Source organism: Ascoidea rubescens (genome assembly GCF_001661345.1).
Source record: "Ascoidea rubescens DSM 1968 unplaced genomic scaffold ASCRUscaffold_7, whole genome shotgun sequence".
Classification (NCBI taxonomy): Eukaryota; Fungi; Ascomycota; class Saccharomycetes; order Ascoideales; family Ascoideaceae; genus Ascoidea; species Ascoidea rubescens.
This window is the reverse complement of record NW_017962919.1, coordinates 347,783-362,568: the sequence shown is the minus strand read 5'-3', so window position 1 is coordinate 362,568 and position 14,786 is coordinate 347,783. Positions and strand designations below refer to the sequence as shown.

Below are 14,786 nucleotides of genomic sequence, written 5' to 3'. Positions count from 1 at the left end.
TAACATTATCTCTACTATATTTGTTTTTTTTTATTCTTTGTGTGGTTAGCTTTATTTTTTTTGAATTATAACATGAGATAGTTTTGGTGTTTTATCTGTTTTTGATCTATTTTCCTTGAAACTGTAAGAAGTAATAAACCAACCAAGGTCTGTTTTCTGCCTGGAATCGCTCTATGTAAAACCCATCGAGAAGCAAGTTTCTCTGCCAATAACACCAAAAACAGCAGAAACAGTCGGAAATTTCTATCACGTGCATTTTTGTCAGCAAAATCACCAACTTTTGCAAAAATTCTTTCACCCTTCACTGCAAAACCATTTTTTGTCTCTATCTCTGGTTTTACCTCTGTTTTTACCTCTGTATCTGCCAATTGCTGAGCTGCTTAAGAGCGAGGAAATGCACTGTTCGATATCTGGAGAGATAGCCAGGCATCCAGTTTTGTCTTTGAAGTCTCGCTTGGTCTACGAAAAGAGCTTGGCCCACACATACATCGAACAGAATGGAACTGATCCCATTACCAACGAGCTAGCCAGTGTCGAAGACCTAGTAGAGATCAGATCTCCTGTGGAAATTGACTCCAATGTAGTTGTTCCCCGTCCCCCAAGTTTTAATTCGATTCCCAATATTTTATCCACCTTACAAAATGAGTTTGATTCTGTCATCTTGGAAAATTTCAAGTTAAAAAAAACGTTGGATTTTTATAAACAAAATCTTTCCAGCTCTTTATATCACTACGACGCCTCATTGAGGGTTATAAACAGATATAGAAAGCAAAATGAATATCTCAGAAATTCTCTTGTCTCCATATTAAATAATCGTCCAGTGAATGAACATGAACTCAGAGACAAGCTTGAGAAGATGGATGAAGAAGATCAAAGCATTAACGATCTGGATAAAAAGGATGAAAATTCTGATAACAATCACAACAAACCAAACATTCATTTTGAGAAAATAAATGGGGACAAAAATGAAGCTGCCAGTTATCATATAGTCGAAACTGAGGATAAAGAAAAGGATAATCAAGAAGATATTCTGGGAAGTGTTTTACAGAATATTTCAGGAGATATCCGGGAAGATAAAGAAAAAAATATTCCAGAGACTATCCTAGAGGATATTCAGGAGGATATCTCAGAAGATATCCCAGAAGATGTTCGAAAAGACGATCAAAAAGATGTTCGAAAAGACAATCAATATTCTGTTCAAAATAACTCTAATAATTCTAATACTAATAATTCTAATGACACTACTTTGCCTGATTATTATACCAAATTATTTGATGCAACAAGTAAATATTTATTTAATTTGCACAGAAGTTCTTCAAAACGTTTAAAATCAAAAACTCACACTGATGTTGATAATTTAAAAATTAATATTATTGAAAAAACTATAAATGAAAATCATGATAATTTTAAGATCAGGTTATATTCATCAAATGACATCACTTTTGATGATGAATCTGATAATAAAATTTTAATTTTCGATTCAAACAACAGATTAATTACTTTTAATATTAAATCAAATCAAACTGGGTCTAATTTATTAGATTTTATAAATCCTAATGAAAGCAATCTGATTTTTGATTCAAATAGCTCAACGAGTTCAATTGTATCAGTTCAATGGATTAATACTAAAAATAATCAAAATATTAGTGATATTGAGTTTGACTACAAACCTTTAGTCATTTTTAATAATTCAAAATCTTTGAAAATTTTAAGTGGTGGCACTAAAAATTCATATGATTATTCCAAAGTACTTGATTTTAAAAAAAAAATCATATCTGTTAAAAGATTCCCATTATTGGATAACTACTATTTAATTTTATTTGAAGATAATTCTTTATCGTTATACAATTCATTTGATCAAAATGAGGTTCACAAATTTAAATTGGTTAAAAGTGATAATATTGAAAATGATAATGATAATGTTGAAATTTTTCCCACTTGTATGGATATTCATATCGATGGTTTATTAATTGGGATTGGTACTGCAAATAATGAAATAATTGTCATGGATATTAGATTTGGTAAAGTTGTGGAAATATTAAAATCATCAAATGATTTGGAAAGTAAAGCAAAATCAATAAAACGATTATATTTTTCAAGTAATGGGTTTTGGTTATTTTCAATGGATGAGGATTCAATTATTAGTGTTTGGGATTTAAGAAAGAGTTTGTTAACTGGCAAGATTAATTTATTTGAACAGAATAGTGGCGGTATTAAAACTGTTCTTGATTTTAAACTTGATAAATATAATCAAATTATGGCTGTTTTGAAAGAAAATGATGAAGAAAATGAAGTTTTGTTTTTCAAGTATTTGAAAAAGGGTAAAAAATGGATTGAAGATATAAATTTAAATGAAAAATTTAGGTCTATAATAACAACACAAAATAGTAGTATAGAAAAACAAAAAGATGAGAATGAGATTGAAATTGACATTGATATTGATATCGAGAATGAAAATAGTAATGAGAATACAAAAGATGATAGAGGAGAATTTAGGAAAATGGTTGCAATATTTTTATTGAAAGAATCTAATGAATTTGTCTTAATTCGAGATGATTTTACATTAATCAAATTCAAGATTGAAAAAGAATAAAAATAAAAATAATAAAAAAGCCAGAACTTCATAGTCTTTTAACATTGTTGTTTTATTAAACAATTCTGAGGATGTAGGTATTCATGCAATTAAAAAAAAAGTGTAGGCTTATTAGAACACTGGGATATTCAACACCAGGAATTGCTTTTGAAATTTTTGCAAGAGAAAATAAATGGATTGAACAAAATTTAAAAAATCTTTGAATCAAGGCAACAAAAAACCCAAAGAAAAAAACACCTGAGAAATCTCAAGAAAATCTCAAGAACAAAAGCAACAGATATGGGAAAATTAAATAAGTTGATAATTTTATGTAGTATATAATCCAGTTTTACAACAAATAAAAAGGGAAGTGTATTCAAACTTTTAAATAAACACTTACAATTAATAAAAAGTGATAATTAAACTATATAGGACCGCCTAATAGTCAATATTCAAATGACCAATTTATCAAATGTTTGTGAGTACAAATGATGGGATCATCTCTGGCAAAAATAAAAAGCATTTAACCTGAGCACTAGACATTTTGATTATCTTTACACTAAATAGTTGTTAAAACGATAATTATATTCAGGTAAAATCAAAGGCAGTGAAAATTTTTGCTGATAATTTGAGGAGCTGAACAAATGTCAGAGACCTTTTCTGATCTCGTTTTCAAGCTCTGGTTCTTGTTTCCAGATTGAATTGGATAGGAGTAAAATCGAATTTACCTGGGTAATTTGAGCCTAAAAACCCAACAAAAAAAGAAAAAAAAATAGGAATTCAGCAAAAATGAAAGGCAGCATCAAATGGAAACACAAGTTATCAAGAGAATAGCGAAAAGCACAGAAAAGATGAAAAGAAAAGCAGTTTATTTTGTTGATTGAAACACAGTCCATTAAGGTTGCCTGCCTGTGCCATAATAATGAAAAATGGATCCATACACCCAAGTAGAATGATATGATATGCAGATCTCAAAGAAAGAAGGTCTAATTTTTAGCTTTTTATCAAGTTTGAATCTTTAATCCTTTGGCGATTGGCTGAGTCAGCAGTATTCCAGCTTCACCAGCATTCCTATTTTTGTTTTACAAAATCAAACATTCAAATTTGACATTGGCCTGAGTGTCTTGAAACGATGCCTTTTGTTTTTGCCAGTCGAGTCGTCAAATGAATTATCAGTGATAATCACAATCAATATATGAACAGATATAAACAGATGTAAACAGATATAAACAGAGAAAACACAAAGAAAAGAACCGAACCAAATTCCGGAGATGCGGCAGACACAAAAGCCGTAAGAACAGACGGTCTACGAAAGCACAACCACGCTATCAAGCGCTTGCATGCTTGGATGTGCTGTTGAATAACACAGTACAGGATACTGCATACACTCCTTATAGGACGGGTCTATGACTTTGCCTAACTTTTCGATTTTTTGGAAAACCCAAGGTTTGAGAATTACGTTCACTCTTCTCAATGTTTGTATTTCTGTTTTCCATTGCCAACTTTCGCTTTTTGTCAGCAGAAGAAGCAGCTTTTTCTGTTTTGGAGACAAACAAATTTTGTCCAGTTGGAACTGTGGTTCTTTCTCAGTTTGCTCAAAAAAACAGCTGAAAACAGAAAGGGCTCCTGGAAAACGACTGAAATTTCTGAACAGAAAATGGACGAACGCAAAATGCACGTGGTTCCATTTATACTAGCGCAAATTTTATATATTTGTATTTTGAGATTATGTACGCTGATTTTTTTCCCAAAATGCAATAACAAAATTACGAAAAGTGCCTTAATATATTCTTTTATTCTGATTTCTTTCTCTAAAAAAAAGTGTTTTGTCATTTGTTTTTTTCGCTTTGGTTTATATTCAACTCTAGCTTCCTGAAGTCGTTGTTTTATTGTCAAACTGCTTTTTAAAACACAATATTTCTGAACTCAACTTAAAACAGTATTCTGTTCTTAGCAAGTGATTTTACAATATCTATCGAATTTCACTTATTTTTACTTTTGCTTCTACTTTTTCCCTTTTTTTTTACTTTTTATTACAACTTTCCAGCAAAAAATTTAAAACTTGATGGTTTCAATAATTCTGAAGTATTTCTGAGTTAATTTTTTATATATTTCTAATTATATTACTATTGAGTGAAATTTGTAATTTCTGGATTGTATGATAACAGCTTCTCCTCCATAATTTCTTTGCTGTTGTTTATTGCTGCTTTTTTCTTTTTTTCTTTGTTTTTTTGTTTAAAAATTATTAGTCGACAATTAAAATTCAAAAGCAGCATTTATTTTTCATTTTTTCATTTAGTTTTATTACAATCTCATTTACCATTTATTTATTCAGTTGGTTTATTGGTCAGGAGAAAGAACAAATATAAACTGTACTGTGCTAGTTGTTTGATGATTAATCAAAAAAACAGTTCTTTCATCAATTGATATTAAAAAATAGAGATAGATTAAAAAAACTTGATAGATAATCAAATTACAAGCAAAAATGGGTTTAAAAGTAGTCATTTCTTTATGCTTTTTATAGTTTTTCTGAACAATATTATCATTTATCATTTATTGTTTATTTTTTATTATTAATTACTTTTTTTTCTTCTTTTACATCTTCTTGATCCATTCAGCCAAATTGTAAAACTTCATAAACTGAAATTATAATAAAACCAGAAGCCATATATCGCCCAAATTATTTTAAATCAACTTGATTAAAATTAAATATATTATTTTAAACATATTCATATACTATAAATGCGAAAATAAATCAAAAAAAAATAAAGCAAAAAAAAATAGTGCTATTGAAATAAATTATGATTATATGAAAATCAATACTAAAATAAAAAAGTAAAAATAAAAATAAAAAGTGAAAAAAATTAACATAAAAAGAATTTAAAAGTCATTTAAGTCATTTATGTTATATATTACATTATGCAAATAAAATAAATCAAATCATATTAAATCAAATCAAATCAAATCAAACTATTTTAATTTCTTGTTAGGTCTGAATAATTATTAGGAGCCAATATACCTAAAAAACATGCCAACTCTTTTTTCTTCATAACAATATTATTCTTGAATTCATCATCTATTTCAATAGCGTAGTTTTCCAAATAAAAATTCAAATGTTTTAATGATAAATTTTCAATATCAAGCGATGTACGAATTCTTGGTAATTTTATGTCTTTTTTATTTTTTTTATTCAAAAATGGCACACTTTTGGCTGGCAATCCCATTGTGATTCTATCAATATTCTCATTTCTTAACAATTTGTTATTTATTATCTCCAAGTTTCGCAATGTGGCTGCCAAAAAGATTGGTGTATTACTCTTTTCATAAAAGTTATGATGCTTTATTGCTTCTAAATCAATAGCTGTGTATGAATAGTTGTTGCTATCATAACTGTCATCACTATCTTCACTACCACCAGTGCCATCGTTACCAGTGCTTTCATTGCTTTGAGTCTCGTTTTCTTCGCTATTTTCGTTTCCATTTTTAGTGCCATTACTATTATCGCTATTATCGTATTCATCATCACTTTGAGCACTTTGTTGGCTAATATCATTAGTATCACCTTTATTGTCAACATTTTTGTTTTTCTTCCTATTTTTGTCATTATAATCTCCATATCTGTTTGAATCATCATCATCATTATAGCTATCATCAGAGTCACCAGAGTTATCGCCTTCAGGGCATATTAGAAAATCTTGGAGTTTGTGGTTGTTATTTAAAACAATTTGTTTGCTTTTTGCTTTAGCATTAACTTTTGGTTTTTGTCTTTTTCTGTTCTTTAGTTTTTGTTTTTGTTTTTGTTTTCCTCTTGGTTTTTCTTTCTCTTTTCCTTTTCCTTTTCCTTTTCCTCTTCCTCTTGCTTTAATTTTTTCCTTTTCCCTTTCTTTTTCTTTTTCTTTTTCTTTTCCTTTTTCTTTTTCTTTTTCTTTTTCTTTTTCTGTCTCTTTCTCTTTCTCTTTATTTATTTTTTCATTTGAAGTTTTTTGTTTGGAAACTACGTCTAATAATATCTTTTTATTAGAACTTGTAGTAGTGACAAGTTTTCTCTTTTTCTTATTTTCGGGTAATTTGACTTCACACTGAATTTCGTAAACTTTTTGCAATAGCTCTCGAAATTCTTTATTGTTTTCATTTCTCATTTGATAAAAGTTATTATTTAAGTTATCGTTTATAATTCTCAGCAGATCGCTTTCATTGGAAATGGAAAGTCTTCTTTGATGTAAATTTGAGGTAGAAGGAATTGATGAAACTGATATAACAGAGGGAGAAACTTGGTGCAGATTCATTTCCTCGTCATTATTATCTTCATCATCTTCATCATCATCGTCGTCGTCATCGTCATCACTATCATTATTGTCGGTATTTCTATCATTGTTTTTTGACTTGGTTAGCGATTCCTGCAGTTTCGCAATAAATTCTTTATGATAATCATTCATTAATTCTCTAACTTTTCTTGGTAAATAATTGTTAGCGGCATAAAATCTATCGGGCTGATTATTGTAGGTCCAAATGTTATAGTTATCGCTAATGATTTTCCAGTTATTGAAATCTGCAAACGGATTGTTACAAAGAACTTCTTTTAATAATGCGATTTTATTTTCTAATTTAAAGAAATGCTTTGAGGTTCCTTTACAGATGGGGACGTTTGAGATTGCAGGAATTAGTGGACGAATTCTCTGCTGATTGAAAATTTCAGGCTTTGTTTCAGTTTCAGGTTGAGAGTGAATTAAGGACTCAATTCCAATTGATAAAGTTGTAGAAGAGCGATCTCTGTGATTAAAAGCTGAAGAAGTTGGAATTGAAGCTGTGTTGATTGAAGAGCGAGTTTGGGAGGTTCTTCTAGAGTGTGATTGGAAAGTTGATTCGGAATCATGTCGAGGATAAATTGGAGACTGGTCGTGAGAATTAATTTGTGCTGTTGTTGGTTGAGTTACTTTTGGAGATCGCAAGAGATGTTGACGAGAAGATAGGGGAGGTGGTGATTGATAGTTTGGATTTTGGTTGTTAGAATAACGATATTGGTTGGTATACTGAACAGGTCTTGGTGGATGGAAAACTTGTAGACTCAAGTTTTCTGGGGGATGGCTTAAAATGTACGAGGAAGATGGATTTAGAGTGATAGGAGAAGTGAGATTATAAGGAGGAATGGATTGAGTATTTTGAGTGTTTTTGGGAGACTGGTTTTGAGAATTATGTGGAATAGGTAAATTTTGTGGAGAATAATTTTGGTTGGAATTAGCCGGATTAAACAGCAATTGATCATAGCCTGAAGTGTTTGCATGAGAAGAACGATGGAATTGGTTTTGGGATTGGTAATGAGGATAGTTTTGAGGGTCCTGTAAATATGGATAAGGGCGATTAGAATTGCAATCATGATTTTGATTTTGATTTTGACTATAATCAGGAATGGGAGTGTAATTTCTGTTTATATGACTTTGTGGAGTGGGATTGTTTCTGGTTGTGTATGGAGTGTTGGAATAAAAACTATTATCGATGTTAGCATCAGTATGGTTACTGTTATTCTGATATTCATAAGGGATTGAGCGTAAATAAGAAGAAATTGGAGGAGGTAGAGTGTTTGCAGTAGCATTTTGGTAAGTATCAAAGACATTTGGTAATTGGATATCAGAGGATGTGTTTGATCTGATTTGTTTATTCAATGTGTTGGGAGCATTTGGAACATTGGAAACAGCAGTATTAATGGGCAAATTAGAGTTCGAGTTTGGATCAGGATTTGGACTGGGATTGGCAGCAACAGGATTTTGTCGAGAGGAAACAAGGTGGTTGGTAAGAAAAGTGGTGACCTTTGCAGGAAGTTGGGTGTGATTGTGATTGGGGTTTCTGTTCGTAATTTGGGGAGAGAGAATCAAGGGTCCAATTGGCACAGAATGGACCGGAGAATGATCATTGTTGAGGTTGCTGGTGGGATTGGAAAGGATATGAGGAAGGGTTCTATTGTGATTGGGGCTTTGAGCAGCATTAATAGGGATGTTTTGTATGGTGGGATTGAGAGTGTTTTCAGAGATTTTTATAATTTTTGTATTTTTTTTGTTTTTTGTGTTTTTGTCAGTATTGTGGTTGATTTGGTTATCGTTAGGGTTAGTGTGCTGAGCAGGATACGAAGGTTGATAAGGTTGGTTCACGTCCGGTTGGTTTTGTCGATATGGAAGCATAACAGTGGGAAGAGAGAAGATGGGAAAATCAGAGTGGAAGAGCTGTAATTGGGGACTGTGATAAGTTGCAATGAAAACTGAAAGAATTTATAGGATTGGGTAATGTGGTGATTTGTATATATCTGGTATAGTGTATGAAACCTATGTTGGAAAATTATTTAGTTCAAAACGCAGAAATTGAGATAAGATCCAAATTTGGGATATAAGAGAGCAGAAGAGAGACGATTTTAGATACTATGAACCCACTGCCAATTTTGAGTAGGGAAAATTAGTGCCTCAATAAAGTGGAAAAGTAGAGTCTTGATGATTTGACAAATTGGAAAAGTAAAGCAAGGTGGATAAGTTGGGCAAGGACGAGAAGAGTAGTGGAGTAAAATGTAGTAAAATGTAGTAGAATAGAGTAGAGTGTATTAAAATGAAAGAAAAGCAAGAGAAAAGAAGAGAGGAAAAGAAAAAAAGAAAAGAGGAAATGGAGAATTTCAAAGATTGAGAGACTTATATATAATATTTGAAATTGGGTAAAGGCCATGAAATATTGTTTAAATTGATAATTTTTATCATTTTTTTTCAATGCAAATTGAAAGTATTAACAACTGAGAACAGATTTAATAGCAAATTGGGTTATTTTTCCAATTAATCAAATGTAGGGGGTACTTTGGCTTGGGCTTCGGAGGATGATTATTGCATAATATCAATACAAATATTATAAATATACACCAGATATATACCAGATATATACCAGATATACAAAAATCGATAAAGAAGAACCAAGTAACCGAGGCCATAGAAATTTCTCAACGAAATAAGCAGTGAAATGATGAAGAGATGAATGAGAAAGTTAGAAAAGTTTCAAATAAGTTGAAATAGAATTTAGAGTCGAAATTTTAAACTCAATCAAGTTCCAATTCTAATTCTAATTCTAATTCAAATTCCATTAAATTTTAACCAGATTTAAAGAAACAAACGAGAGAAGCAAAATTTCAAAATTTCAAAACCTGAATTTTCTGGAGAACCTTAAATCTGGGTCCTACGAGCCGCAAGTGTGCAGGACCAACCAGGAGTGGAGCTGGAGTGGTTTTTTGCAGGCTTTTGCTGGAGAATCTGCTGGAGGTGCTGGAGGTGCTGCTGGGGATTCTCTTCGACGCTAGATCAGAGAGTTGTTTCGTGATGGTGGGTTTTCATTCTCCCATTCTCCAAACTCTGCTTCTGGGTGTTAACTTAGGTCGCTCCAACTTGGATCGACGCTGCACCTAAACTCATGCCGCCTCATCGCAAAGCCTGCAGTCCAAGGCGTCTCTGCGTTGACAATAGCAACTTGTATGCGGTCTAACTTCTGGCATGCGTTGCCGCACAGGTCTGCTGTCTGTTGAAGCACCGCGCTGTTGTTGGCTGGCGATTTCGGCTTCTGCCATTGGCCAGCGGCAGCCCAGAACGGGTTTCCGGCACCAGAAGCACCAGAAGCAGCACCACCATCTGGGAGGAGCCTGCAAGCGTAGCAGAAAGAGCTGGGTCCACTGCGGATCGCCACAAGTTGACTGGCTTGCTATTCGCGCAACTTGTCACGTTCGCCAATTATGTAGATAGCCATACGGTCCCCAGTGGCTTTTTACTGTTACGAAATAACTTTGTGTTGGTCAGAATAAACTTGCACAGCATTATTTGTTCAAATAGACTTCGTCTTGAAAACACAAAAATTCCCTTGGATATTCACAATAATTATTTAATCTCCTAACTGAAAAATTTTCATTATAGCATTCACCAGTTTTCGCCATTTCTGAAAGGTAATCTCTGGCAAATATTTGGGCCAAAACAAGAGAAAACAATAAATTTGCTCGTTGTGACTCAGTTTCCGTTACCCGTTGCAGAGTGACGCCTGCGTCTGACTCACATGTGCACGCGTCCGAGAACATGTCGAACCGACTGTTTTCTCACAAATGTGCAAATCCGCTGCAAATCCTTTGATATCCTATGGCTGCGATTGGCCAATGAAATCGTTCAGCGTCTTTAAGGCTACAGACCTGAAAAATTTACACTGTGCAACTCTGGAGAGATACTGTAGATGAGAATATATATCTTAAACTATCCATTTTCGCATCCACAATTATAGCACAACCTCTCAATGTCCATAATATACAAACAGAACTACATAGCCAACCTACGAAAAAATACATGCTCCAGGGTATTTCGACTTGCCAACTCAAAGAGATTCAATAACACTTTATCATCTAATATCCTCCAGACGACCTACAACAGCAATACAATTAATAATAGCAACAATAACACTTCCAATGACAGACAAATCGACACTGATAATATAAATATCCCATCCACTTTATCTGAACATATTTTCTCTAAGGACCAATTTTTCAACCATCTTAAATTGAATAATCCCGAAAAGCTAAAATTTAAATGGTTGCATTTTCTAAAATACATTTTAACTTTTTACAAGAATGGTATTTCTTCAATAATTAATAACAAACATTTATTGAATTTTGAAATCTTGAATAACTTTTACTATAACAAGATCAATTATCGAAATGTCAACCATGTCTATCCTGTTTTATTAAACAATACACCACAGTATATTCAAAATAAACTATCACCTCCTCAAAACGGCTACGACGATGATTACGAATACGAATCTGATAATAACAATAGCAATAATAGAAAAAAAGCTCTTGAACGTCTACTCCAAGACTCAATTGTAATAAAACACTTCAACTCAACTCAAAACATTAAACTTTTCAAGAAAAATACAACCATTGCTGATTTAAATCACTATTTGATCAACGAAATAAGTATTTCAAATATCGAATTGACAACCCTAAATAAATCAAAATCGCAACAGAAAAATTTCAAAGTACTAAACATAAAAAGAAATCAATACCAACTAATGCTACGAACCTTTGACGATTTGAACAAATTCTATACCTTTATGTTTGTAACCATTTTATTTGAAGAGATAACACCCTTGATTTTTTACTTCTTTCCTGGTGTATTCCCCAACACTTGCTTACTAGATTTCATTCAAAGAAAGACCTATCTAAATAAATATAGGTCAAACAACCACACAGCTCTACTAACTAATCTTAATAACATCTTATTAAATAAAAAATCAATTTATCAATTAAATAAAAGAGAAATCGTCAGCTTAATTAACTCTTTAAACATATCTTTGAATTCAAATATACTAAATAATCTACCCAAATTTATAATTCCAATTGAAATCTTAAGAGACAATTTACTAAATTTCAAAAATGAAATATTGATTGACAATTATCTCATCTCAACTGAAGAAAATGGCGTTCACTTAATGAATTTAGATGAGCTATTTCTCGCTTGTTTCAAAAGAGGTTTGATTCAAAATGATCAAGAAATCAATTTGATTAACAAAATTTTCAAGCATAATTCTCAACAAGAACTTGAAAATGATTTAACTAATCTAGACGTTGTTAAAGATTTACGATCCAAATTGTCAAAATTCATCCAAGATACAAAATTTAAATAACACTTATATATACACTATTAGAATCAAACTTGTAATCTAATCTAATTTAATTTAATTTAATTTAATTTACATAAAAATCAGAAGGCTTTTTAGCTAATCGTTCTAAAAAGTCTTTTTCATCCTTATTGTCTATAAGCTTTTTTATCATTTTATAATCCAAAAATTGGTTTGATTTAAAAACCCAGGAATAATCAAAACCATTACGACTTTGCTTCACTATACTTGCCGAATAAATTGTTTTCAAACATGATTTAATTTCTATATCTAATTGCTCAATTTCCGATTGAGAATTTGGAATGTGAATGATTTTAAATAAATATATTCCGTTCATTTTTTTATAATAGCCAAAGTTATCTGAATCAATCATTTCTTTATAAATCTGTAAATACGATTGATCACCGGATTTTGATAAGTTATTATTAATTAACTGGTCAATTGAGGTATTATCATTATTTCCATTACTGTTTTTATGGTTATGGTTATGGTTATGATTATGATTATGATTATGATTATGATTATGATTAGTATCACCAGATTGCTTCAAATCTTTATAGTAGGAAATAAAAGTATTTGTAAAAGATCTTAAAAATAAATTTTTCGTATATTTTCTCCATACTGCATATTTAAAAGGATCTAAACTCTTCCCCCAAGGAGGATTTGATTTGAACAGTGAGGTTGGTAAATTGTTATTTGGAGCAAGAGTCTTTTTGTCAGGAAACACAACAAATGATGGAAACGATTTTTGAAAATGAGATAAAAAATGGAAATTCGGAAGATAAGTTAAAGAGAAAAAATTACTATTGGTGGGTATATTTTGGATGAATTTTCGATGATATAACATGAAAAACAAATTAAGAGCTTCGGCTTTGACTCCTCTGAGCCTTAGTTGGTTATGGTTGTGCATTATTTTCATTTTGAAAATGTAAGGTGTATATGATTTCTTTTTGATTTAATAAAGTGATATTATTATTATATGATATTCTTATTATATGATATTATATAATATTATATTGATGGGTATATAATTGATAGAAAATAAAGTTTTTCATGTTTGGTATTAACATGTGATTAGTAAATATATATTCTATTTTTACAGGGAATTTTAACAATAAAACACGTGATCAAACTTAATTAGTATTTAATTAGTATGAATTGAGTATATAAAGAGAAAGAGAAAGAGCGAGTTAATTAAAAGAAATGAATAGAAAGAGAAATGAAATGAAATTGGAAATAAATACACCAGATGAGAGACCAAATAAAACAGAACAAAACAATATAAGTTCAATCAAGTACAAGCCACAAAACACAACACAAGAAATAAGAAATAAGAAATAAGAAATAAGTAAATAAAAACCATCCCTCAGGTTTAATTTGACTTTTCAATGAAGACCAATCTGTGTATAATTGATTACTATAGTATATTTTATTATTTTATTATTTTATTATTTTTGATTATACTTTTTCATCAAAATCATCGAGATCAGGATTAAAATCACCAATTTGGATTATTGAACCAACAATGGCTAAGGTGGCTAATAAGAGAGAAGTGATGAATTGGAGAGCAACACCTACCCAAATAAAGACTCTTGAGAGGATTGAATAAGATGAGGATAGGTCGTAGTAATCATTTTGCATTTTAGAAAAGAGTCTGATGGCAGTTAATAAGTTTGTCTCTTGCCAGATAGCAGCAATTAGGGCTAAGGAAAAGGATAAATAGGAAATGAAAGCAGAGTATCTATAAATACCAGGGTGATAAGAAGGAGAGATAAATATCAAAGTTAATAAGTTGATTGTTGATAGAGCGATTGCAACAATTAAGATGTAGGGAGTTATACAGTCACTTCTGAATAGTTTTGCAGTATCATTGATAAAGTAAGTTAGAGATTGATTTTGAGTTATGTGCTGATTGAAAAATTGGTCGCTGAGTAATAATTTAATTTCGTTATTTCCACAGACCCATTCGTGGGAGTTTGAATTCTTGTGGATTTTTAAACATGAGCCAAAGTAGCCCATTTGTAAATCTACTCTTGATATAGCACTTGCAGAATTGCCAGAGTTGGATAGACTGTATTTCAAGTTTGCCATGTGAAAGATTCTGGAATCATTTGAGGCAGACCCAGAGACTAAAAGAGACTGCAATACAATAAAGATTAGCAATATTAGGATGATATAGTGTCTGGGTTTGATCGATATAGATCTGTGAGTTATTCTATGGAAGAAATTTGAGATAGGCGAGAAAATAGACATTTTCAGGATATGGAAAAGGCTGAATAGAAAGTTGTATGCAGAAGAAAAGAAAGAAAGAAAAGCTCAAGAAAGAGCAGAAGGAAAAGAGATAATTAAATAGTGCTTTGAGTATTTACATTTTAGAAGTGCCCCACAGGTATAAATTGTTATGAATTGTTATGAATTGTTATGAATTGTTATGAATTGTTATGAATTGGTATAAATAGGTATTAGGTATAAATTGGTATGAATTAGTAAACATACATCATGGATATAAACAGTGGAATATAAACAATAGAATATAAAC

The 14,786-nt window shown here is 31.2% G+C and overlaps 6 protein-coding genes across 6 annotated transcripts; 2 read left to right on the top strand and 4 right to left on the bottom strand.

Moving 5' to 3' along the window:
• Positions 1-394: 394 nt before the first annotated feature.
• PRP19 (E3 ubiquitin-protein ligase PRP19) lies at positions 395-814 on the top strand (the record flags this gene model as incomplete). Its single annotated transcript, XM_020189502.1, has 1 exon — positions 395-814. A coding segment is annotated over one exon (420 nt), but the record flags the coding sequence as incomplete, so codon positions are not given.
• A 4,561-nt stretch (positions 815-5,375) lies between these two features.
• ASCRUDRAFT_149539 (uncharacterized protein) lies at positions 5,376-8,879 on the bottom strand. The gene has a single exon (XM_020189272.1). It carries the CDS (start codon positions 8,743-8,745, stop codon positions 5,548-5,550), a length of 3,198 nt encoding a protein of 1,065 aa, XP_020046999.1. The 5' UTR covers positions 8,746-8,879; the 3' UTR covers positions 5,376-5,547.
• ASCRUDRAFT_149538 (uncharacterized protein) lies at positions 8,880-9,393 on the bottom strand. The gene has a single exon (XM_020189271.1). It carries the CDS (start codon positions 9,272-9,274, stop codon positions 9,014-9,016), a length of 261 nt encoding a protein of 86 aa, XP_020046998.1. The 5' UTR covers positions 9,275-9,393; the 3' UTR covers positions 8,880-9,013.
• A 1,471-nt stretch (positions 9,394-10,864) lies between these two features.
• On the top strand, positions 10,865-12,253 carry PNT1 (Pnt1p; the record flags this gene model as incomplete). The annotated part of the gene is made up of 1 exon (XM_020194803.1): positions 10,865-12,253. One exon carries the CDS (start codon positions 10,865-10,867, stop codon positions 12,251-12,253), a length of 1,389 nt encoding a protein of 462 aa, XP_020046997.1.
• Positions 12,254-12,314: 61 nt separating this feature from the next.
• ASCRUDRAFT_8297 (uncharacterized protein) lies at positions 12,315-13,166 on the bottom strand (the record flags this gene model as incomplete). The annotated part of the gene is made up of 1 exon (XM_020194801.1): positions 12,315-13,166. The coding sequence occupies one exon, from the start codon at positions 13,164-13,166 to the stop codon at positions 12,315-12,317; it is 852 nt and encodes a 283-aa protein (XP_020046996.1).
• A 213-nt stretch (positions 13,167-13,379) lies between these two features.
• ASCRUDRAFT_76065 (uncharacterized protein) lies at positions 13,380-14,730 on the bottom strand. The gene has a single exon (XM_020193323.1). It carries the CDS (start codon positions 14,336-14,338, stop codon positions 13,706-13,708), a length of 633 nt encoding a protein of 210 aa, XP_020046995.1. The 5' UTR covers positions 14,339-14,730; the 3' UTR covers positions 13,380-13,705.
• Positions 14,731-14,786: the final 56 nt, after the last annotated feature.